At 42.5% G+C, this 24,833-nt stretch overlaps 1 protein-coding gene across 10 annotated transcripts in view; it reads left to right on the top strand.

Moving 5' to 3' along the window:
• Positions 1-24,833, top strand: part of LOC137524329 (uncharacterized) — a 57,559-nt gene that overhangs the window by 21,318 nt on the left and 11,408 nt on the right. Inside the window, exons 6-16 of one of the 10 annotated variants that reach the window (XM_068244061.1) lie at positions 3,838-3,882; positions 4,490-4,543; positions 6,694-6,747; positions 8,900-8,953; positions 11,105-11,158; positions 13,310-13,363; positions 15,512-15,565; positions 17,717-17,770; positions 21,272-21,325; positions 23,006-23,056; positions 24,019-24,063. In XM_068244061.1, coding sequence (XP_068100162.1) covers positions 3,838-3,882; positions 4,490-4,543; positions 6,694-6,747; positions 8,900-8,953; positions 11,105-11,158; positions 13,310-13,363; positions 15,512-15,565; positions 17,717-17,770; positions 21,272-21,325; positions 23,006-23,056; positions 24,019-24,063 — 573 coding nt within the window. The remainder of the gene's footprint in view (positions 1-3,837; positions 3,883-4,489; positions 4,544-6,693; positions 6,748-8,899; positions 8,954-11,104; positions 11,159-13,309; positions 13,364-15,511; positions 15,566-17,716; positions 17,771-21,271; positions 21,326-23,005; positions 23,057-24,018; positions 24,064-24,833) is intronic. The other 9 variants (XM_068244063.1, XM_068244062.1, XM_068244067.1 and 6 more) reach the window with 9 other exon arrangements.

Here is a 24,833-nt window from a genome sequence, read left to right on the forward strand (position 1 = left end):
ACGTAGTAGAGCAACAGGAACTTCTCTTGTTTGATGTATTAAAAGCCCATTATTATTTTCCCAACTCCATGTTTTTTAGATACCTCCAGCTTCGCCATGCATTCGCCACTCAATTCTCATCCCAACCTGTAATACTCTCTTCTAGTGAGATTGAGAAGTTGATGATGCATTCAGGCCTTACTGTAATCACATCACAACTATACAACATTTTGACTTCTCATGCAGCAGCCATGCGTATTAAACTGCTTTAAGCTTGAAGGAGAGATCTTCCAAATCTTTCTGTTAAAGAGTAACTGTCGGGCATAAAATCAAAAATCAATTCTTTATTTTTATCTGGTAAACAAGTAATAAGGATGCTAATCAGGCAATCCAAAAGTTAAAATCACTATTACTTTACTTGTTGATAAATGATCATTCCCCAGTTTACATGACTCTTGTTTGGTACACAGAAAATTTGGTACACAAAAGAGAAGTTGCAGGGCATGCTGGGTTGTCTTTTTTTGCTTCTCTACTTCCCCTCAGACTTAACAGACTTAACTAATGCAGCCTGATTGGCTGAAGCCTCTTTCCCTCCTGTTTTCCCCTCCCACACCTCTGTTCTTCTCTGATTGGCCAAAATTTCTCAGGCTGAAACAATGCACTTTCTATAGTGAAGGGCAGGCAAATCAGGCAGAGAAGACTAAAGGTCCATACACACGTCAGATTTTTTTAAACGACCCGTCGTTTGGACGTCCCGTCGTTCAGTCGTCCGGACGTCAAATCGGGCGTGTGTACAGTCCGTCGTTCAGCTGATAAGACTGGTCTTGAGCGATCCGACTTGGATCGCTCAAGACCAGTCTTATCAGCTGAACGATGGACTGTACACACGCTCGATTTGGTGTCTGGATGACTGAACGACGGGACGTCCAAATTACAGGTCGTTTAAAAATATCCAACGTGTGTATGGGCCTTAAGGGCGGATATTACATCACGATTGGCTTCAAAATAGCCACAGTAAATATGGAAACTGTCTAGAATAGGATTCACTACTTTTCCTTTATAAAATTCACAGGAATCATAACGTGGACAGTGCAATACATGTGTTATGTAAGTAGAGCAAGTATTTATCTACTTATATATTTTTTTTTTCCTGAGATAGTATGGATGACAGCACCTCTTTAAAGACTGGGAGGGAGTAACTGCGGACTTTGTCAGTGTTCCAATAGCAGCAAGGCACACATTTTGTGCACTTAAATATCTCTATAGCGCTTACTTCACTCCCCAAAGAATATCTCAAATGAAACAGGATGCATCTGACTCATGCTGGAGGTGCAATATAGGCAGGGCCATTTTTTTCCACATTTTTTGAGAATGTCAGAAAATACACAACTTCTGGTCACAAACCCATGACCTGCTGGTGGAGGTAGTAGGCCCACAAATGCCATATACAGCTGAAGCTATGCTCCTAAATCACTTTGGAGACACCACTCTTAGTGAGCACAAATTACACCTTGCTAAATTATTGCTATTTTATGCTAGGAGAGCAATTGCTCTGGTCTGCAAAAAAGCACATGCACCTAAAATCTCTGACCTCAAAGCTCAGGTAAGTGCAGAATTTACTATCCACAAGAATGTATATGAAGGATGGGGGATCTACAAAAAAAATTCTATAAAAATCTGGAAAAAATGTTTAAAAATCTTCAATATTGACGTATGAATTCCAAGCGAGATTAAGATATCCTGATCCTTTGTCTTAAGGGGAGGGGGGGGGGGGGTGACTCATGTTCAGAGACCTTGATGTTGATGTTTTTCTTGTTTTATGTATATTTTGTGTTTTTATTTCATTTTTATTGTGTTTTACTTTTGTCCAGGGGCGTAACTAGAAATCACTAGCCCCCCCCCCCCCCCTGCGAAACTTTGGATAGGGCCCCCTCCCACCAAACCCCCCACACATCCCACCCTTTCTGCACTGATTAACTGAGAACCAATGTTATTCAGTTGGCTAAAGCACACTTGAATGTGTTTTCCCAATGCAAATATAAACTGACAGCAGTGAAGCACTGCACACATTTTCTCTATCAATTACATTAGCTTCTGTGATAAAACATACATTTTCACAAATAGACACACATGGTGTGCAGAAAACGCATACAGAAAAACTCACACAGAAAACGAACAGATGAGTGTGCTCCCAGCCGCAGCTTATTACACTCACTCTGTCTATCTCTGATGGAGCAGAACTGGCTCTGCAGACTCCTCCAGCATCACTACAGTACAGAGCACTTGGGGAGGGGTAGAGATTTTATGGGTTGGTCGCTGTACAGAAGAGCCTGCTGCACACTGAATAGGGACTGTCTACAAATCTTTGTCTGAAAAACTTTGTATGGTTCCTTATCACTGGCTGAGCAGATGCAGTCATTAGAACAACTGTGCAGGGAGCAGAAAGTTTTTTCTCTCCTTGCCCTTAGTTGTCAGTTGCTCAGGACAGGGCCCCCTGTGGCTTCTGCCCCCCTCCCTCCCCCCCCCCCTGCGGCTGTATCCATTGCAGGGTCTATTGTTATGCCCCTGCTTTAGTCTTTCTGTTTGATCGGGTGTATTGTTTTGTATACCCTTCTATTTGTTTTGTATTTCCAATGTACTTGTTAAATTTTGGGGAAAAAAAAGAAAATTCAATAAAAATATTTCTAAAAGAAAGAAAGAAAAAAAAAAAGTTTAGTGACAGATAATAGTCTAAAGGGGCCAGGTCAGGTGAGTAGGGAGATGGTGGATCATCTGGAATCCTAGGGTGTTCAAATTGGCAGCAACAGCATTGGATGTGTGTGCAGGTGTATTGCCCTGGAAAAAAGGGACTCTCTGATTAACTTTACATGGTGTTTCATCTTAATTGCCTCCTTCAGCTTCTTCAAGTGGTTAGCATAATACTGTCTGGTAATATAAGAGCCCTGAAAGTCACCCAATAACCAACTGCACCAGGTTTGAGGCCTGTGCCATTCACAGTGCAAGAAGGGCAGCAATTAAATATTCCCTTGAAAATCAATAGGTGATTTTGATTGGCTTTTGAAGGCTCCACCCACTTTTCTGAATATTAATCCCAATCACCCAGTAACTAACTGTGCAAAGTTTGAGAACCCTGCTATTAACAGTCATCCAGTGTCTGCAGCACTGTGTAATATGTTGGCGTTTATAAATAAAATAAATAATCATAACAGTGTAATAATGGCTGCAGTTTACATTTTCCCAGTGAAATTTTTATGTCTCCGCCCACTTTTTGGTTATGGGGATACAAAGTATCTTGTATGTTATTCCAGGTAATGTACTATGTGTGTGACACATTTCATTCAAATCCGTTCAGCCATTGTTGCGTGATTGAGTAACAAACGTCCAAACTTTCACATTTATAATATTACTGAGATAAAAAAAAAACTGAGGAAGCCCATGTACACATAAGAGAGCAGGTAAGCTCTCATAACACAAGGAAGTGGTAATATTGGTCAGTCATTGGCCAATCAAAATTGGATGTGTGTATGTACCAGGTAGGCTTAAGCCAGGTACACACTTTCATTTATCAGTATCGAGATAGAGAAAACAGAATAGCCAGCTGATACGGGGCTTCGGGGACAACTTTGGGGGAGAAGAAATTGCAGGTAATTTCCTTTACAGGAGGGCCAATAGAATCTACAATTTTAGCTGGATATCTGCTTTAAGTAAGGCACTGAAATTCTCTCTTTCCCGTTCAGAGGGAGAACCTGCTCCTGGGTCTGGAGGGAGGGGAACATTAGATTAGGGAATAAATGCAAAAGGCACTTTGGATGGTTAAACCCGCTATGCTGATTCATTTTTTCTCTCCTCTCTGTTCAGATTGTAAAATTCCCATTCAACATAGTCATGAGTATATTTTACAAGGTAAGCTTACTTTTTACTGCAAAGATGATCTGCAAAAACAAGGGGGTGCTGATAAGTTCCTGGCTTAGCCCAGAAAGCAGAGAGCCAGCGTTATAACACATTTATTCATTATATCCCCCCCCCCCCCCCCATCCCCGAGACCGATGCACTTGGTACAGCACAGTTACAGCTTTTCTAGACTGTTCAAATAAAAGTCCTTTGGTTGTGCCTCTAACCAGCTTTCAGCAGCATATTTGATGACAGAAATGTACGCAAAATGTTGCCCCAGATGTTTCCTTAAGTTTACTGGCAGATAATAGTCCAAAGGGGCCAGGTCAGGTGATTAGGGAGTTGGTGGATCAACTGAAAACCTGGGGTGTTCAAATTGGCAGCCACAGCATTGGATGTGCGTGCAGGTGTATTGCCCTGCAAAAAAAAGGGTCCCTTAATTGCCTCCTTCAGCTTGTTCAAGTGGTTAGCGTAATACTGTCTGGTAATACTAGAGCCCTGAGGTCACCCAGTAACCAACTGTACCAGGTTTTAGGCTTGTGCAATTAACAGTGTAAGAATGGCTGCAGTTTACATTTCCCCACTATGCTGATTCATTTTTTCTCTCCTCTCTTTTCAGATATCTGTTTTAAAATCCCAATTTAACATAGCCATGAGCATGCTTTACAACAAGGTAAGCTTACCTTTCACTGCAAACATGATCTGCAAAAAAACGAAGGGGTGCTGATAAGTTCCTAGCTTAGCCTAAAAAGGAGAGATCCAGCGTTATAACACATTAACACATGTATTCATTCCATCCAAACATCCAAACTTTTGCATTTATAATATTAGTGAGATAAAGACTTGAAATATCTTGCTTTGCACAAGTCTATTTCATAGATTAGTTTCACCTTTTAATTTGAATTACTGAAACAAATGAACTTTTGCATGATATTCTAATTTTTTGAGTTTCCCATATACAGTATATTTGGAAGTTTCATGTTCTGTGTTTCCTATGCAGTTAATATAGGGTAAATATTATTTTAATTAATTTAACATAAAAAATGTGTTAAAAATAGTAATTTTTCAAAAAGTAAAATAAAGAATATCGCCAGGGATAATAGGTAATACAAAGTTAGGGGTAAAGGAAGGGGGGATGCAAGGTGTTGGAGTTGGCCTAACTGTTGTTGATAAACATCCAAACTTTCACATTTATAATTAGAGATGTCCCGAACGGTTCGCATGCGAACTTATTCGCGCAAACATTGAGTGTTCGCGTTCGCGATTGAACGCGAAATTTATGAAAGTTCGACCCGTTCCCCATACTACATCATTGGGCTAAACTTTGACCCTCTACATTACAGTCATCAGACACATGGCAGCCAATCAGGCTGCACTCCCTCCTGGAGCTCCCCCCCTCCCCTTAATAAAAGGCAGCAGCGTCGGCCATGTTCTCACTCAGTCTGCTGCTGTGTTAGTGAGAGAAGGGAGAGAGGTTGCTGCAGAGATTAGGGAAAGCTTAGTTAGACTCTTGCTAGGCTTGTTAGCTTGCTCCTTGCTGATACTTATTGCTAAAAAGCATCCCAAAACATCTCTTTTGAGAGCTAATGTTCTTGTGATGTGTTTTTTTTTTTTGTGTGGACCACTGACACTGCATATACAGCCCTGTCTGTCGCAGCTGGCCCTTGCTAATTGCTATACTGTGCCAGGCCCAGCACATTCAGTGCCTACCTTTTCACTGCACCTGTGTGTGTGACAGCTGCACATTTGTAATACCAGTCCATGCCGTGCATACCTTTCACTGCACCTGTATAACAGCACGCAGTTTTATATACCAGTCACTGCATACCTATTCACTGCACCTGTGTGTGACAGCTGCACATTTTATTGTAATACCACTCCATGTATACCTTTCACTGCACCTGTGTGACAGACAGCACGCTGTTTTATATACCAGTCCGCGCATACCTTTGAACTGCACCTGTGTGTGTGACAGCTGCACATTGTATTGTAATACTGGTCGCTGCATACCTTTCACTGCACCTGTGTGACCGCACGCTGTTTTATATACCAGTGCATGCATACCTGTTAACTGCACCTGTGTGACAGCTGCATATTGTACTGTAATACCAGTCACTGTATACCTTTCACTGCACCTGTGTGACTGACCTTATGCTGTTGTATATACCAGCAGTCAGTGCATCCATTTTCACTGCACCTGTGTGACTGCACATTGTTATATCAGCAGTCACTGCATACCTTTCACTGCACCTATATGACTGCACATTGTATTAGTCATGTCAGTGCATACCTTTCACTTCATCCCCCCCAATATGGACAAAACAGGAAGAGCCAGAGGCATGCCACCTGGCAGGTCTGTTCGAGGTCGTGCTGTTGTGATTTTGTGCAGCCCGCACTGTTCAAATAAAAGTCCTTTGGTTGTGCCTCTAACCAGCTTTCAGCAGCATATTTGATGACAGAAATGTACGCAAAATGTTGCCCCAGATGTTTCCTTAAGTTTACTGGCAGATAATAGTCCAAAGGGGCCAGGTCAGGTGATTAGGGAGTTGGTGGATCAACTGAAAACCTGGGGTGTTCAAATTGGCAAACACAGCATTTGATGTGCGTGCAGGTGTATTGCCCTGCAAAAAAAAGGGTCCCTTAATTGCCTCCTTCAGCTTGTTCAAGTGGTTAGCGTAATACTGTCTGGTAATACTAGAGCCCTGAGGTCACCCAGTAACCAACTGTACCAGGTTTTAGGCTTGTGCAATTAACAGTGTAAGAATGGCTGCAGTTTACATTTCCCCACTATGCTGATTCATTTTTTCTCTCCTCTCTTTTCAGATATCTGTTTTAAAATCCCAATTTAACATAGCCATGAGCATGCTTTACAACAAGGTAAGCTTACCTTTCACTGCAAACATGATCTGCAAAAAAACGAAGGGGTGCTGATAAGTTCCTAGCTTAGCCTAAAAAGGAGAGATCCAGCGTTATAACACATTAACACATGTATTCATTCCATCCAAACATCCAAACTTTCGCATTTATAATATTAGTGAGATAAAGACTTGAAATATCTTGCTTTGCACAAGTCTATTTCATAGATTAGTTTCACCTTTTAATTTGAATTACTGAAACAAATGAACTTTTGCATGATATTCTAATTTTTTGAGTTTCCCATATACAGTATATTTGGAAGTTTCATGTTCTGTGTTTCCTATGCAGTTAATATAGGGTAAATATTATTTTAATTAATTTAACATAAAAAATGTGTTAAAAATAGTAATTTTTCAAAAAGTAAAATAAAGAATATCGCCAGGGATAATAGGTAATACAAAGTTAGGGGTAAAGGAAGGGGGGATGCAAGGTGTTGGAGTTGGCCTAACTGTTGTTGATAAACATCCAAACTTTCACATTTATAATTAGAGATGTCCCGAACGGTTCGCATGCGAACTTATTCGCGCAAACATTGAGTGTTCGCGTTCGCGATTGAACGCGAAATTTATGAAAGTTCGACCCGTTCCCCATACTACATCATTGGGCTAAACTTTGACCCTCTACATTACAGTCATCAGACACATGGCAGCCAATCAGGCTGCACTCCCTCCTGGAGCTCCCCCCCTCCCTTTAATAAAAGGCAGCAGCGTCGGCCATGTTCTCACTCAGTCTGCTGCTGTGTTAGTGAGAGAAGGGAGAGAGGTTGCTGCAGAGATTAGGGAAAGCTTAGTTAGACTCTTGCTAGGCTTGTTAGCTTGCTCCTTGCTGATACTTATTGCTAAAAAGCACCCCAAAACATCTCTTTTGAGAGCTAATGTTCTTGTGATGTGTTTTTTTTTTTTTTGTGTGGACCACTGACACTGCATATACAGCCCTGTCTGTCGCAGCTGGCCCTTGCTAATTGCTATACTGTGCCAGGCCCAGCACATTCAGTGCCTACCTTTTCACTGCACCTGTGTGTGTGACAGCTGCACATTTGTAATACCAGTCCATGCCGTGCATACCTTTCACTGCACCTGTATAACAGCACGCAGTTTTATATACCAGTCACTGCATACCTATTCACTGCACCTGTGTGTGACAGCTGCACATTTTATTGTAATACCACTCCATGTATACCTTTCACTGCACCTGTGTGACAGACAGCACGCTGTTTTATATACCAGTCCGCGCATACCTTTGAACTGCACCTGTGTGTGTGACAGCTGCACATTGTATTGTAATACTGGTCGCTGCATACCTTTCACTGCACCTGTGTGACCGCACGCTGTTTTATATACCAGTGCATGCATACCTGTTAACTGCACCTGTGTGACAGCTGCATATTGTACTGTAATACCAGTCACTGTATACCTTTCACTGCACCTGTGTGACTGACCTTATGCTGTTGTATATACCAGCAGTCAGTGCATCCATTTTCACTGCACCTGTGTGACTGCACATTGTTATATCAGCAGTCACTGCATACCTTTCACTGCACCTATATGACTGCACATTGTATAAGTCATGTCAGTGCATACCTTTCACTTCATCCCCCCCAATATGGACAAAACAGAAAGAGCCAGAGGCATGCCACCTGGCAGGTCTGTTCGAGGTCGTGCTGTTGTGATTTTGTGCAGCCCGCACTGTTCAAATAAAAGTCCTTTGGTTGTGCCTCTAACCAGCTTTCAGCAGCATATTTGATGACAGAAATGTACGCAAAATGTTGCCCCAGATGTTTCCTTAAGTTTACTGGCAGATAATAGTCCAAAGGGGCCAGGTCAGGTGATTAGGGAGTTGGTGGATCAACTGAAAACCTGGGGTGTTCAAATTGGCAACCACAGCATTGGATGTGCGTGCAGGTGTATTGCCCTGCAAAAAAAAGGGTCCCTTAATTGCCTCCTTCAGCTTGTTCAAGTGGTTAGCGTAATACTGTCTGGTAATACTAGAGCCCTGAGGTCACCCAGTAACCAACTGTACCAGGTTTTAGGCTTGTGCAATTAACAGTGTAAGAATGGCTGCAGTTTACATTTCCCCACTATGCTGATTCATTTTTTCTCTTCTCTCTTTTCAGATATCTGTTTTAAAATCCCAATTTAACATAGCCATGAGCATGCTTTACAACAAGGTAAGCTTACCTTTCACTGCAAACATGATCTGCAAAAAAACGAAGGGGTGCTGATAAGTTCCTAGCTTAGCCTAAAAAGGAGAGATCCAGCGTTATAACACATTAACACATGTATTCATTCCATCCAAACATCCAAACTTTCGCATTTATAATATTAGTGAGATAAAGACTTGAAATATCTTGCTTTGCACAAGTCTATTTCATAGATTAGTTTCACCTTTTAATTTGAATTACTGAAACAAATGAACTTTTGCATGATATTCTAATTTTTTGAGTTTCCCATATACAGTATATTTGGAAGTTTCATGTTCTGTGTTTCCTATGCAGTTAATATAGGGTAAATATTATTTTAATTAATTTAACATAAAAAATGTGTTAAAAATAGTAATTTTTCAAAAAGTAAAATAAAGAATATCGCCAGGGATAATAGGTAATACAAAGTTAGGGGTAAAGGAAGGGGGGATGCAAGGTGTTGGAGTTGGCCTAACTGTTGTTGATAAACATCCAAACTTTCACATTTATAATTAGAGATGTCCCGAACGGTTCGCATGCGAACTTATTCGCGCAAACATTGAGTGTTCGCGTTCGCGATTGAACGCGAAATTTATGAAAGTTCGACCCGTTCCCCATACTACATCATTGGGCTAAACTTTGACCCTCTACATTACAGTCATCAGACACATGGCAGCCAATCAGGCTGCACTCCCTCCTGGAGCTCCCCCCCTCCCCTTAATAAAAGGCAGCAGCGTCGGCCATGTTCTCACTCAGTCTGCTGCTGTGTTAGTGAGAGAAGGGAGAGAGGTTGCTGCAGAGATTAGGGAAAGCTTAGTTAGACTCTTGCTAGGCTTGTTAGCTTGCTCCTTGCTGATACTTATTGCTAAAAAGCATCCCAAAACATCTCTTTTGAGAGCTAATGTTCTTGTGATGTGTTTTTTTTTTTTTGTGTGGACCACTGACACTGCATATACAGCCCTGTCTGTCGCAGCTGGCCCTTGCTAATTGCTATACTGTGCCAGGCCCAGCACATTCAGTGCCTACCTTTTCACTGCACCTGTGTGTGTGACAGCTGCACATTTGTAATACCAGTCCATGCCGTGCATACCTTTCACTGCACCTGTATAACAGCACGCAGTTTTATATACCAGTCACTGCATACCTATTCACTGCACCTGTGTGTGACAGCTGCACATTTTATTGTAATACCACTCCATGTATACCTTTCACTGCACCTGTGTGACAGACAGCACGCTGTTTTATATACCAGTCCGCGCATACCTTTGAACTGCACCTGTGTGTGTGACAGCTGCACATTGTATTGTAATACTGGTCGCTGCATACCTTTCACTGCACCTGTGTGACCGCACGCTGTTTTATATACCAGTGCATGCATACCTGTTAACTGCACCTGTGTGACAGCTGCATATTGTACTGTAATACCAGTCACTGTATACCTTTCACTGCACCTGTGTGACTGACCTTATGCTGTTGTATATACCAGCAGTCAGTGCATCCATTTTCACTGCACCTGTGTGACTGCACATTGTTATATCAGCAGTCACTGCATACCTTTCACTGCACCTATATGACTGCACATTGTATTAGTCATGTCAGTGCATACCTTTCACTTCATCCCCCCCAATATGGACAAAACAGGAAGAGCCAGAGGCATGCCACCTGGCAGGTCTGTTCGAGGTCGTGCTGTTGTGATTTTGTGCAGCCCGCACTGTTCAAATAAAAGTCCTTTGGTTGTGCCTCTAACCAGCTTTCAGCAGCATATTTGATGACAGAAATGTACGCAAAATGTTGCCCCAGATGTTTCCTTAAGTTTACTGGCAGATAATAGTCCAAAGGGGCCAGGTCAGGTGATTAGGGAGTTGGTGGATCAACTGAAAACCTGGGGTGTTCAAATTGGCAGCCACAGCATTGGATGTGCGTGCAGGTGTATTGCCCTGCAAAAAAAAGGGTCCCTTAATTGCCTCCTTCAGCTTGTTCAAGTGGTTAGCGTAATACTGTCTGGTAATACTAGAGCCCTGAGGTCACCCAGTAACCAACTGTACCAGGTTTTAGGCTTGTGCAATTAACAGTGTAAGAATGGCTGCAGTTTACATTTCCCCACTATGCTGATTCATTTTTTCTCTCATCTCTTTTCAGATATCTGTTTTAAAATCCCAATTTAACATAGCCATGAGCATGCTTTACAACAAGGTAAGCTTACCTTTCACTGCAAACATGATCTGCAAAAAAACGAAGGGGTGCTGATAAGTTCCTAGCTTAGCCTAAAAAGGAGAGATCCAGCGTTATAACACATTAACACATGTATTCATTCCATCCAAACATCCAAACTTTCGCATTTATAATATTAGTGAGATAAAGACTTGAAATATCTTGCTTTGCACAAGTCTATTTCATAGATTAGTTTCACCTTTTAATTTGAATTACTGAAACAAATGAACTTTTGCATGATATTCTAATTTTTTGAGTTTCCCATATACAGTATATTTGGAAGTTTCATGTTCTGTGTTTCCTATGCAGTTAATATAGGGTAAATATTATTTTAATTAATTTAACATAAAAAATGTGTTAAAAATAGTAATTTTTCAAAAAGTAAAATAAAGAATATCGCCAGGGATAATAGGTAATACAAAGTTAGGGGTAAAGGAAGGGGGGATGCAAGGTGTTGGAGTTGGCCTAACTGTTGTTGATAAACATCCAAACTTTCACATTTATAATTAGAGATGTCCCGAACGGTTCGCATGCGAACTTATTCGCGCAAACATTGAGTGTTCGCGTTCGCGATTGAACGCGAAATTTATGAAAGTTCGACCCGTTCCCCATACTACATCATTGGGCTAAACTTTGACCCTCTACATTACAGTCATCAGACACATGGCAGCCAATCAGGCTGCACTCCCTCCTGGAGCTCCCCCCCTCCCCTTAATAAAAGGCAGCAGCGTCGGCCATGTTCTCACTCAGTCTGCTGCTGTGTTAGTGAGAGAAGGGAGAGAGGTTGCTGCAGAGATTAGGGAAAGCTTAGTTAGACTCTTGCTAGGCTTGTTAGCTTGCTCCTTGCTGATACTTATTGCTAAAAAGCATCCCAAAACATCTCTTTTGAGAGCTAATGTTCTTGTGATGTGTTTTTTTTTTTTTGTGTGGACCACTGACACTGCATATACAGCCCTGTCTGTCGCAGCTGGCCCTTGCTAATTGCTATACTGTGCCAGGCCCAGCACATTCAGTGCCTACCTTTTCACTGCACCTGTGTGTGTGACAGCTGCACATTTGTAATACCAGTCCATGCCGTGCATACCTTTCACTGCACCTGTATAACAGCACGCAGTTTTATATACCAGTCACTGCATACCTATTCACTGCACCTGTGTGTGACAGCTGCACATTTTATTGTAATACCACTCCATGTATACCTTTCACTGCACCTGTGTGACAGACAGCACGCTGTTTTATATACCAGTCCGCGCATACCTTTGAACTGCACCTGTGTGTGTGACAGCTGCACATTGTATTGTAATACTGGTCGCTGCATACCTTTCACTGCACCTGTGTGACCGCACGCTGTTTTATATACCAGTGCATGCATACCTGTTAACTGCACCTGTGTGACAGCTGCATATTGTACTGTAATACCAGTCACTGTATACCTTTCACTGCACCTGTGTGACTGACCTTATGCTGTTGTATATACCAGCAGTCAGTGCATCCATTTTCACTGCACCTGTGTGACTGCACATTGTTATATCAGCAGTCACTGCATACCTTTCACTGCACCTATATGACTGCACATTGTATTAGTCATGTCAGTGCATACCTTTCACTTCATCCCCCCCAATATGGACAAAACAGGAAGAGCCAGAGGCATGCCACCTGGCAGGTCTGTTCGAGGTCGTGCTGTTGTGATTTTGTGCAGCCCGCACTGTTCAAATAAAAGTCCTTTGATTGTGCCTCTAACCAGCTTTCAGCAGCATATTTGATGACAGAAATGTACGCAAAATGTTGCCCCAGATGTTTCCTTAAGTTTACTGGCAGATAATAGTCCAAAGGGGCCAGGTCAGGTGATTAGGGAGTTGGTGGATCAACTGAAAACCTGGGGTGTTCAAATTGGCAGCCACAGCATTGGATGTGCGTGCAGGTGTATTGCCCTGCAAAAAAAAGGGTCCCTTAATTGCCTCCTTCAGCTTGTTCAAGTGGTTAGCGTAATACTGTCTGGTAATACTAGAGCCCTGAGGTCACCCAGTAACCAACTGTACCAGGTTTTAGGCTTGTGCAATTAACAGTGTAAGAATGGCTGCAGTTTACATTTCCCCACTATGCTGATTCATTTTTTCTCTCCTCTCTTTTCAGATATCTGTTTTAAAATCCCAATTTAACATAGCCATGAGCATGCTTTACAACAAGGTAAGCTTACCTTTCACTGCAAACATGATCTGCAAAAAAACGAAGGGGTGCTGATAAGTTCCTAGCTTAGCCTAAAAAGGAGAGATCCAGCGTTATAACACATTAACACATGTATTCATTCCATCCAAACATCCAAACTTTCGCATTTATAATATTAGTGAGATAAAGACTTGAAATATCTTGCTTTGCACAAGTCTATTTCATAGATTAGTTTCACCTTTTAATTTGAATTACTGAAACAAATGAACTTTTGCATGATATTCTAATTTTTTGAGTTTCCCATATACAGTATATTTGGAAGTTTCATGTTCTGTGTTTCCTATGCAGTTAATATAGGGTAAATATTATTTTAATTAATTTAACATAAAAAATGTGTTAAAAATAGTAATTTTTCAAAAAGTAAAATAAAGAATATCGCCAGGGATAATAGGTAATACAAAGTTAGGGGTAAAGGAAGGGGGGATGCAAGGTGTTGGAGTTGGCCTAACTGTTGTTGATAAACATCCAAACTTTCACATTTATAATTAGAGATGTCCCGAACGGTTCGCATGCGAACTTATTCGCGCAAACATTGAGTGTTCGCGTTCGCGATTGAACGCGAAATTTATGAAAGTTCGACCCGTTCCCCATACTACATCATTGGGCTAAACTTTGACCCTCTACATTACAGTCATCAGACACATGGCAGCCAATCAGGCTGCACTCCCTCCTGGAGCTCCCCCCCTCCCCTTAATAAAAGGCAGCAGCGTCGGCCATGTTCTCACTCAGTCTGCTGCTGTGTTAGTGAGAGAAGGGGAGGTTGCTGCAGAGATTAGGGAAAGCTTAGTTAGACTCTTGCTAGGCTTGTTAGCTTGCTCCTTGCTGATACTTATTGCTAAAAAGCATCCCAAAACATCTCTTTTGAGAGCTAATGTTCTTGTGATGTGTTTTTTTTTTTTTGTGTGGACCACTGACACTGCATATACAGCCCTGTCTGTCGCAGCTGGCCCTTGCTAATTGCTATACTGTGCCAGGCCCAGCACATTCAGTGCCTACCTTTTCACTGCACCTGTGTGTGTGACAGCTGCACATTTGTAATACCAGTCCATGCCGTGCATACCTTTCACTGCACCTGTATAACAGCACGCAGTTTTATATACCAGTCACTGCATACCTATTCACTGCACCTGTGTGTGACAGCTGCACATTTTATTGTAATACCACTCCATGTATACCTTTCACTGCACCTGTGTGACAGACAGCACGCTGTTTTATATACCAGTCCGCGCATACCTTTGAACTGCACCTGTGTGTGTGACAGCTGCACATTGTATTGTAATACTGGTCGCTGCATACCTTTCACTGCACCTGTGTGACCGCACGCTGTTTTATATACCAGTGCATGCATACCTGTTAACTGCACCTGTGTGACAGCTGCATATTGTACTGTAATACCAGTCACTGTATACCTTTCACTGCACCTGTGTGACTGACCTTATGCTGTTGTATATACCAGCAGTCAGTGCATCCATTTTCACTGCACCTGTGTGACTGCACATTGTTATATCAGCAGTCACTGCATACCTTTCACTGCACCTATATGACTGCACATTGTATTAGTCATGTCAGTGCATACCTTTCACTTCATCCCCCCCAATATGGACAAAACAGGAAGAGCCAGAGGCATGCCACCTGGCAGGTCTGTTCGAGGTCGTGCTGTTGTGATTTTGTGCAGCCCGCACTGTTCAAATAAAAGTCCTTTGGTTGTGCCTCTAACCAGCTTTCAGCAGCATATTTGATGACAGAAATGTACGCAAAATGTTGCCCCAGATGTTTCCTTAAGTTTACTGGCAGATAATAGTCCAAAGGGGCCAGGTCAGGTGATTAGGGAGTTGGTGGATCAACTGAAAACCTGGGGTGTTCAAATTGGCAGCCACAGCATTGGATGTGCGTGCAGGTGTATTGCCCTGCAAAAAAAAGGGTCCCTTAATTGCCTCCTTCAGCTTGTTCAAGTGGTTAGCGTAATACTGTCTGGTAATACTAGAGCCCTGAGGTCACCCAGTAACCAACTGTACCAGGTTTTAGGCTTGTGCAATTAACAGTGTAAGAATGGCTGCAGTTTACATTTCCCCACTATGCTGATTCATTTTTTCTCTCCTCTCTTTTCAGATATCTGTTTTAAAATCCCAATTTAACATAGCCATGAGCATGCTTTACAACAAGGTAAGCTTACCTTTCACTGCAAACATGATCTGCAAAAAAACGAAGGGGTGCTGATAAGTTCCTAGCTTAGCCTAAAAAGGAGAGATCCAGCGTTATAACACATTAACACATGTATTCATTCCATCCAAACATCCAAACTTTCGCATTTATAATATTAGTGAGATAAAGACTTGAAATATCTTGCTTTGCACAAGTCTATTTCATAGATTAGTTTCACCTTTTAATTTGAATTACTGAAACAAATGAACTTTTGCATGATATTCTAATTTTTTGAGTTTCCCATATACAGTATATTTGGAAGTTTCATGTTCTGTGTTTCCTATGCAGTTAATATAGGGTAAATATTATTTTAATTAATTTAACATAAAAAATGTGTTAAAAATAGTAATTTTTCAAAAAGTAAAATAAAGAATATCGCCAGGGATAATAGGTAATACAAAGTTAGGGGTAAAGGAAGGGGGGATGCAAGGTGTTGGAGTTGGCCTAACTGTTGTTGATAAACATCCAAACTTTCACATTTATAATTAGAGATGTCCCGAACGGTTCGCATGCGAACTTATTCGCGCAAACATTGAGTGTTCGCGTTCGCGATTGAACGCGAAATTTATGAAAGTTCGACCCGTTCCCCATACTACATCATTGGGCTAAACTTTGACCCTCTACATTACAGTCATCAGACACATGGCAGCCAATCAGGCTGCACTCCCTCCTGGAGCTCCCCCCCTCCCCTTAATAAAAGGCAGCAGCGTCGGCCATGTTCTCACTCAGTCTGCTGCTGTGTTAGTGAGAGAAGGGAGAGAGGTTGCTGCAGAGATTAGGGAAAGCTTAGTTAGACTCTTGCTAGGCTTGTTAGCTTGCTCCTTGCTGATACTTATTGCTAAAAAGCATCCCAAAACATCTCTTTTGAGAGCTAATGTTCTTGTGATGTGTTTTTTTTTTTTTGTGTGGACCACTGACACTGCATATACAGCCCTGTCTGTCGCAGCTGGCCCTTGCTAATTGCTATACTGTGCCAGGCCCAGCACATTCAGTGCCTACCTTTTCACTGCACCTGTGTGTGTGACAGCTGCACATTTGTAATACCAGTCCATGCCGTGCATACCTTTCACTGCACCTGTATAACAGCACGCAGTTTTATATACCAGTCACTGCATACCTATTCACTGCACCTGTGTGTGACAGCTGCACATTTTATTGTAATACCACTCCATGTATACCTTTCACTGCACCTGTGTGACAGACAGCACGCTGTTTTATATACCAGTCCGCGCATACCTTTGAACTGCACCTGTGTGTGTGACAGCTGCACATTGTATTGTAATACTGGTCGCTGCATACCTTTCACTGCACCTGTGTGACCGCACGCTGTTTTATATACCAGTGCATGCATACCTGTTAACTGCACCTGTGTGACAGCTGCATATTGTACTGTAATACCAGTCACTGTATACCTTTCACTGCACCTGTGTGACTGACCTTATGCTGTTGTATATACCAGCAGTCAGTGCATCCATTTTCACTGCACCTGTGTGACTGCACATTGTTATATCAGCAGTCACTGCATACCTTTCACTGCACCTATATGACTGCACATTGTATTAGTCATGTCAGTGCATACCTTTCACTTCATCCCCCCCAATATGGACAAAACAGGAAGAGCCAGAGGCATGCCACCTGGCAGGTCTGTTCGAGGTCGTGCTGTTGTGATTTTGTGCAGCCCGCACTGTTCAAATAAAAGTCCTTTGGTTGTGCCTCTAACCAGCTTTCAGCAGCATATTTGATGACAGAAATGTACGCAAAATGTTGCCCCAGATGTTTCCTTAAGTTTACTGGCAGATAATAGTCCAAAGGGGCCAGGTCAGGTGATTAGGGAGTTGGTGGATCAACTGAAAACCTGGGGTGTTCAAATTGGCAGCCACAGCATTGGATGTGCGTGCAGGTGTATTGCCCTGCAAAAAAAAGGGTCCCTTAATTGCCTCCTTCAGCTTGTTCAAGTGGTTAGCGTAATACTGTCTGGTAATACTAGAGCCCTGAGGTCACCCAGTAACCAACTGTACCAGGTTTTAGGCTTGTGCAATTAACAGTGTAAGAATGGCTGCAGTTTACATTTCCCCACTATGCTGATTCATTTTTTCTCTCCTCTCTTTTCAGATATCTGTTTTAAAATCCCAATTTAACATAGCCATGAGCATGCTTTACAACAAGGTAAGCTTACCTTTCACTGCAAACATGATCTGCAAAAAAACGAAGGGGTGCTGATAAGTTCCTAGCTTAGCCTAAAAAGGAGAGATCCAGCGTTATAACACATTAACACATGTATTCATTCCATCCAAACATCCAAACTTTCGCATTTATAATATTAGTGAGATAAAGACTTGAAATATCTTGCTTTGCACAAGTCTATTTCATAGATTAGTTTCACCTTTTAATTTGAATTACTGAAACAAATGAACTTTTGCATGATATTCTAATTTTTTGAGTTTCCCATATACAGTATATTTGGAAGTTTCATGTTCTGTGTTTCCTATGCAGTTAATATAGGGTAAATATTATTTTAATTAATTTAACATAAAAAATGTGTTAAAAATAGTAATTTTTCAAAAAGTAAAATAAAGAATATCGCCAGGGATAATAGGTAATACAAAGTTAGGGGTAAAGGAAGGGGGGATGCAAGGTGTTGGAGTTGGCCTAACTGTTGTTGATAAACATCCAAACTTTCACATTTATAATTAGAGATGTCCCGAACGGTTCGCATGCGAACTTATTCGCGCAAACATTGAGTGTTCGCGTTCGCGATTGAACGCGAAATTTATGAAAGTTCGACCCGTTCCCCATACTACATCATTGGGCTAAACTTTGACCCTCTACATTACAGTCATCAGACACATGGCAGCCAATCAGGCTGCACTCCCTCCTGGAGCTCCCCCCCTCCCCTTAATAAAAGGCAGCAGCGTCGGCCATGTTCTCACTCAGTCTGCTGCTGTGTTAGTGAGAGAAGGGAGAGAGGTTGCTGCAGAGATTAGGGAAAGCTTAGTTAGACTCTTGCTAGGCTTGTTAGCTTGCTCCTTGCTGATACTTATTGCTAAAAAGCATCCCAAAACATCTCTTTTGAGAGCTAATGTTCTTGTGATGTGTTTTTTTTTTTTTGTGTGGACCACTGACACTGCATATACAGCCCTGTCTGTCGCAGCTGGCCCTTGCTAATTGCTATACTGTGCCAGGCCCAGCACATTCAGTGCCTACCTTTTCACTGCACCTGTGTGTGTGACAGCTGCACATTTGTAATACCAGTCCATGCCGTGCATACCTTTCACTGCACCTGTATAACAGCACGCAGTTTTATATACCAGTCACTGCATACCTATTCACTGCACCTGTGTGTGACAGCTGCACATTTTATTGTAATACCACTCCATGTATACCTTTCACTGCACCTGTGTGACAGACAGCACGCTGTTTTATATACCAGTCCGCGCATACCTTTGAACTGCACCTGTGTGTGTGACAGCTGCACATTGTATTGTAATACTGGTCGCTGCATACCTTTCACTGCACCTGTGTGACCGCACGCTGTTTTATATACCAGTGCATGCATACCTGTTAACTGCACCTGTGTGACAGCTGCATATTGTACTGTAATACCAGTCACTGTATACCTTTCACTGCACCTGTGTGACTGACCTTATGCTGTTGTATATACCAGCAGTCAGTGCATCCATTTTCACTGCACCTGTGTGACTGCACATTGTTATATCAGCAGTCACTGCATACCTTTCACTGCACCTATATGACTGCACATTGTATTAGTCATGTCAGTGCATACCTTTCACTTCATCCCCCCCAATATGGACAAAACAGGAAGAGCCAGAGGCATGCCACCTGGCAGGTCTGTTCGAGGTCGTGCTGTTGTGATTTTGTGCAGCCCGCAACCAAAGTACAGTGCTCATAAGGCACTAGAGATGGGCCGAACGGTTCACTGGCGAACGGTTCCAGGAGAACTTCGGGTGGTTCGACTTCGCCGGTGAAGGTGAACTTTCCCGGAAGTTTGATTCACCCCATAATTCTCTATGAGGGTCAACTTTGACCCTCTACATCACAGTCAGCAGGCACATTGTAGCCAAAACCGGCTACACTCAGCCCTGGAGCCCCCCCCCTTATATAAGGCAGGCTCCGGCGGCCATTACACTCACTCGTGTGCCTGCTGCTAGTCAGAATAGGGCGAGCTGCTGCAGACTTGTTCTCCTAGGGACAGATTAGTCAGGCTCTTGGCTTGTGAACTTGCTCCTGGCTGAATCTAATTGCTTAAATAGCACCCCTCATTCAACAGCTCTTTTCAGAGCTAATCCTGTTGTGTATTTTTTTTTCTGTGTGTCAGACTGACACTTGTGTTGCTTAGACAGCATTACTAATTCATACTGTGTGTGTGGCACTGCCATCAGCCCAGCCAGCAGCAGCACATTCAGTGACTGACTACCTGTGTGTGTGACAGGGAGCTGCACATTGTACTACCCAGTACTGCATATACCTACTAGTACCTGTTGTGTTGAGTGAACTCACATGACTGCATCTAACTACCTTTTGTGTTCAGTGAACCCACCTCACTACATATAACTACCTTTGTGTTGAGTGAACTCAACTCTCTGCATATAACTACCTTTGTTGAGTGAACTCACCTCACTGCATATAACTACCTTTGTTGAGTGAACTCAACTCTCTGCATATAACTACCTTTGTTGAGTGAACTCACCTCACTGCATATAACTACCTTTGTTGAGTGAACTCAACTCTCTGCATATAACTACCTTTGTTGAGTGAACTCACCTCAGTGCATATAACTACCTTTGTTGAGTGAACTCAACTCACTGCATATAACTAGCTGTTGTGTTGAGTGAACTCACCTCTCTGCATATAACTACCTTTGTTGAGTGAACTCACCTCACTGCATATAACTAGCTGTTGTGTTGAGTGTGCAAAGTTTGAGAACCCTGCCATTAACAGTCACCCAGTGACTGCAGCACTGTGTAATATGTTGGTGTTTATAAATACAATGAATAATAATAATAGTGTAAGAATGGCTGCAGTTTACATTTTCCAGTGAAATTTGTGTATGTCTCCGCCCACTTTTTGGTTATGGGAATAAAAAGTATTCTGTATGTTATTCCAGGTAATATACTATGTGTGTGCCAAATTTCATTCAAATCCATTCAGCCGTTGTTGCGTGATTGAGTAACAAATGTCCAAACTTTCACATTTATAATATTAGTGAGATAAAAAAAACTGAGGAAGCACATGTACACATAGGGGGCAGGTAAGCTCTCATAACACAAGGAAGTGGTAATATTGGTCAGTCATTGGCCAATCAAAATTGGATGTGTGTATGTACCAGGCTTAAGCCTGGTACACACTTTGATTTAACAGTATCGAGATAGAGAGAACAGATTAGCCGACTAATACAGGGCTTCGGGGACAACTTTGGGGGAGAAGATATTGCAGTAATTTCATTTACAGGAGGGCCAATAGAATCTACAATTTTAGCTGGATATCCGCTTTAAGTAAGGCACTGAAATTCTCTCTTTCCCGTTCAGAGGGAGATCCTGCTCCTGGGTCTGGAGGGAGGGGAACATTAGATTAGGGAATAAATGCAAAAGGCACTTTGGATGGTTAAACCCGCTATGCTGATTCATTTTTTCTCTCCTCTCTTCTCAGATATCTGTTTTAAAATCCCCATTCAACATAGCCATGAGCAGGCTTTACAACAAGGTAAGCTTACCTTTTACTGCAAAGATGATTTGCAAAAACGAGGGGGTGCTGAGTGATAAGTTCCTGGCTTAGCCTAGAAAGCAGAGAGCAAGCGTTATAACACATCTATTCATTATATCCCCCCCCCCCCCCCCCATCCCCGAGACCGATGCACTTGGTACAGCACAGTTACAGCTTTTCTAGACTGTTCAAATATAAGTCCTTTGGTTGTGCCTCTAACCAGCTTTCAGCAGCATGTTTGACGACAGAAATGTATGCAAAATGTTGCCCCAGATGTTACCTTAAGTTTACTGGCAGATAATAGTCCAAAGGGGCCAGGTTAGGTGAGTAGGGAGATGGTGGATCAACTGGAAACCTGGGGTGTTCAAATTGGCAGCCACAGCATTGGATGTGTGTGCAGGTGTATTGCCCTGCAAAAAAAGGGTCCCTTTGGTTACCTTTACATGGTATTTCATCTTAATTGCCTCCTTCAGCTTGTTCAAGTGGTTAGCGTAATACTGTCTGGTAATACAAGAGCCCTGAGGTCACCCAATAACCAACTGTATCAGGTTTGAGGCTTGTGCCATTAACAGTGCAAGAATGGCAGCAATTAATATTCCCCTTGAAAAGCAATAGGTGGTTTTGATTGGCTTTTGTAGGCTCCACCCACTTTTCTGAATATTAATCCTAGTCACCCAGCGACCGACTGTGCAAAGTTTGAGAACCCTACCAGGGCCGGATTTACCATAAGGCACTGTAGGCACGTGCCTACAGGCGCCTGATGATGAAAAGGCGGCTTACTCCCCTACTCGAGCACCTCCCTCCCTGCTTCCTTATGCAGATTCCCGAGAAGAGCTTAAATGAGAGGTTACTCACCCAGCTCTTGGCATTTCACTGATGAGATCTCCCTCTAACTACTTAATACTAAGGGTACATTTGGCTACCTATTGCTAAGGGGCACCTGTAGCTAACTATGATGGGCAAGGGTAGTAAGGGAGAAGTGACAGCTGGGATAGCCAGCACACTTGCGGTGCAGTTCAGTGGGGGTTTGTAAATTCATGGAGGGTGAAGTCCAGGGGTGCCAGGACATCTGTGCCTATAGGCTCCTGTGATGTAAATCCGGGCCTGAACCCTACAATTAATAGTCATCCGGTGACTGCAGCGCTGTGTAATATGTTGGTGTTTATAAATACAATAAATAATCATAACAGTGTAAGAATGGCTGCTGTTTACATTTCCCAGTGAAATTTGTATATGTCTCCACCCACTTTTTGGTTATGGGGAAAAAAAGTATCCTGTATGTTATTCCAGGTAATGTACTATGTGTGTGCCAAATTTCATTCAAATCCGTTCAGCCATTGTTGCGTGATTGAGTAACAAATGTCCAAACATCCAAACTTTCACATTTATAATATTACTGAGATAAAAAAAAACTGAGGAAGCACATGTACACATAGGGGGCAGGTAAGCTCTCATAACACAAGGAAGTGGTAATATTGGTCAGTCATTGGCCAATCAAAATTGGATGTGTGTATGTACCAGGCTTAAGCCAGGTACACACTTTCATTTATCAGTATCGAGATAGAGAAAACAGAATAGCCGGCTGAAGAGGGGGACATTAGATTAGGGAATAAATGCAAAAGGAACTTGGGATGGTTAAACCCGCTATGCTGATTCATTTTTTCTCTCCTCTCTTTTCAGATATCTGTTTTAAAATCCCAATTCAACATAGCCATGAGCAGGCTTTACAAGGTAAGCTTACCTTTTACTGCAAAGATGATTTGCAAAAAATGAGGGGGTGCTGATAAGTTCCTGACTTAGCCTAAAAAGGAGAGAACCAGCGTTATAACACATTAACACATGTATTCATTCCTAGTTGACCTAAGCCCATTTAAAAACAGACTCTAGGTCTTTTCAAGCCGCCACCGTGCGCACGCCCACCCGCACCCGCGCACATGTCCGCCCGCGTAGTAGCGCAAAGCACTGACACAGGGACAGACGCAGGGACAATGCAGGGACAATTGCGTTTTATTGTATAGGATATTTCTCCCCGTCCCCGAGACTGATGCACTTGGTGCAGCACAGTTGCAGCTTTTCTAGACTGTTCAAATAAAAATCCTTTGGTTGTGCCTCTAACCAGCTTTCAGCAGCATGTTTGATGACAGAAATGTACGCAAAATGTTGCCCCAGATGTTACGTTAAATTTACTGGCAGATAATAGTCCAAAGGGGCCAGGTCAGGTGATTAGGCAGATGGTGGATCAACTGGAAACCTAGGGTGTTCAAATTGGCAACCACAGCATTTGATACACATAAGAGAGCAGGTAAGCTCTCATAACACAAGGAAGTGGAAATATTAGTCAGTGATTGGCCAATCAAAATTGGATGTGTGTATGTACCAGGCTTAAGCCTGGTACACACTTCAGTATCGAGATAGAGAAAACAGAATGGCCGGCTGATACGGGGCTTCGGGGGACAACCTGGAGGAGAAGATATTGCAGGTAATTTCCTTTACAGGAGGGCCAATAGAATCTACAATTTTAGCTGGATATCTGCTTTAAGTAAGGCACTGAAATTCTCTCTTTCCCGTTCAGAGGGAGAACCTGCTCCTGGGTCTGGAGGGAGGGGAACATTAGATTGGGGAATAAATGCAAAAGGCACTTTGAATGGTTAAACCTGCCATGCTGATTCATTTTTTCTCTCCTCTCTTTTCAGATTTTAAAATACCCCTTCAACATAGCCATGAGTATACTTTACAAGGTAAGCTTACTTTTTACTGCAATGATGATCTGCAAAAACAAGGTGGTGCTGATAAGTTCCTGGCTTAGCTTAGAAAGTAGAGAGCCAGCGTTATAACACATTTATTCATTATATTTCCCCCCCCCCCCCCACCCCTGAGACTAATGCACTTGGTACAGCACAGTTGCAGCTTTTCTAGACTGTTCAAATAAAAGTCCTTTTAGCAGCATGTTTGACGACAGAAATGTACGCGACCAAAGTACAGTGTTCATAAGGCACGTGCCATCAACTCCCAAGATTGTCAGGACATAGTTGACTATTTAACACAGAACACCTCATCTTCCTCAGCTTCCGCATGGAACCGTGACATATCTTCCTCCTCCTGCTCTGATTCTGGCACCCCACTTAACACTCAGTCAGCAGCCATCACCAAAGTGCCATCATCCCAGGGCTCAGCGGTGTGGACATTTTTTTGTGTGTCTGCCTCAGATGAGAGTGATGCCATCTGTACTCTCTGCCACCAAAAATTGAGCCATGGAAAGACCAAGACCCGTGTAGGGAAAACTACCTTACGAAGGCACATGATGAAAAAGCACAAACGGCAATGGGATGACCACCTGAGGAAAAGCAGCACACAAAAGAAAAGCCGCACACCACAGTGGAAGACACCAGGCCGCAATTATTTCTCAAAAAAGGCAATACCCAAACTGTACCGTGATGTTGAAAGGCAAGTGATGTCATCTCTGGCACACAGCGTTGGGTCAAGGGTCCATCTAACCACGGATGCCTTG

The sequence above is a fragment of the Hyperolius riggenbachi genome, chromosome 7 (assembly GCF_040937935.1).
Source record: "Hyperolius riggenbachi isolate aHypRig1 chromosome 7, aHypRig1.pri, whole genome shotgun sequence".
NCBI lineage: Eukaryota > Metazoa > Chordata > Amphibia > Anura > Hyperoliidae > Hyperolius > Hyperolius riggenbachi.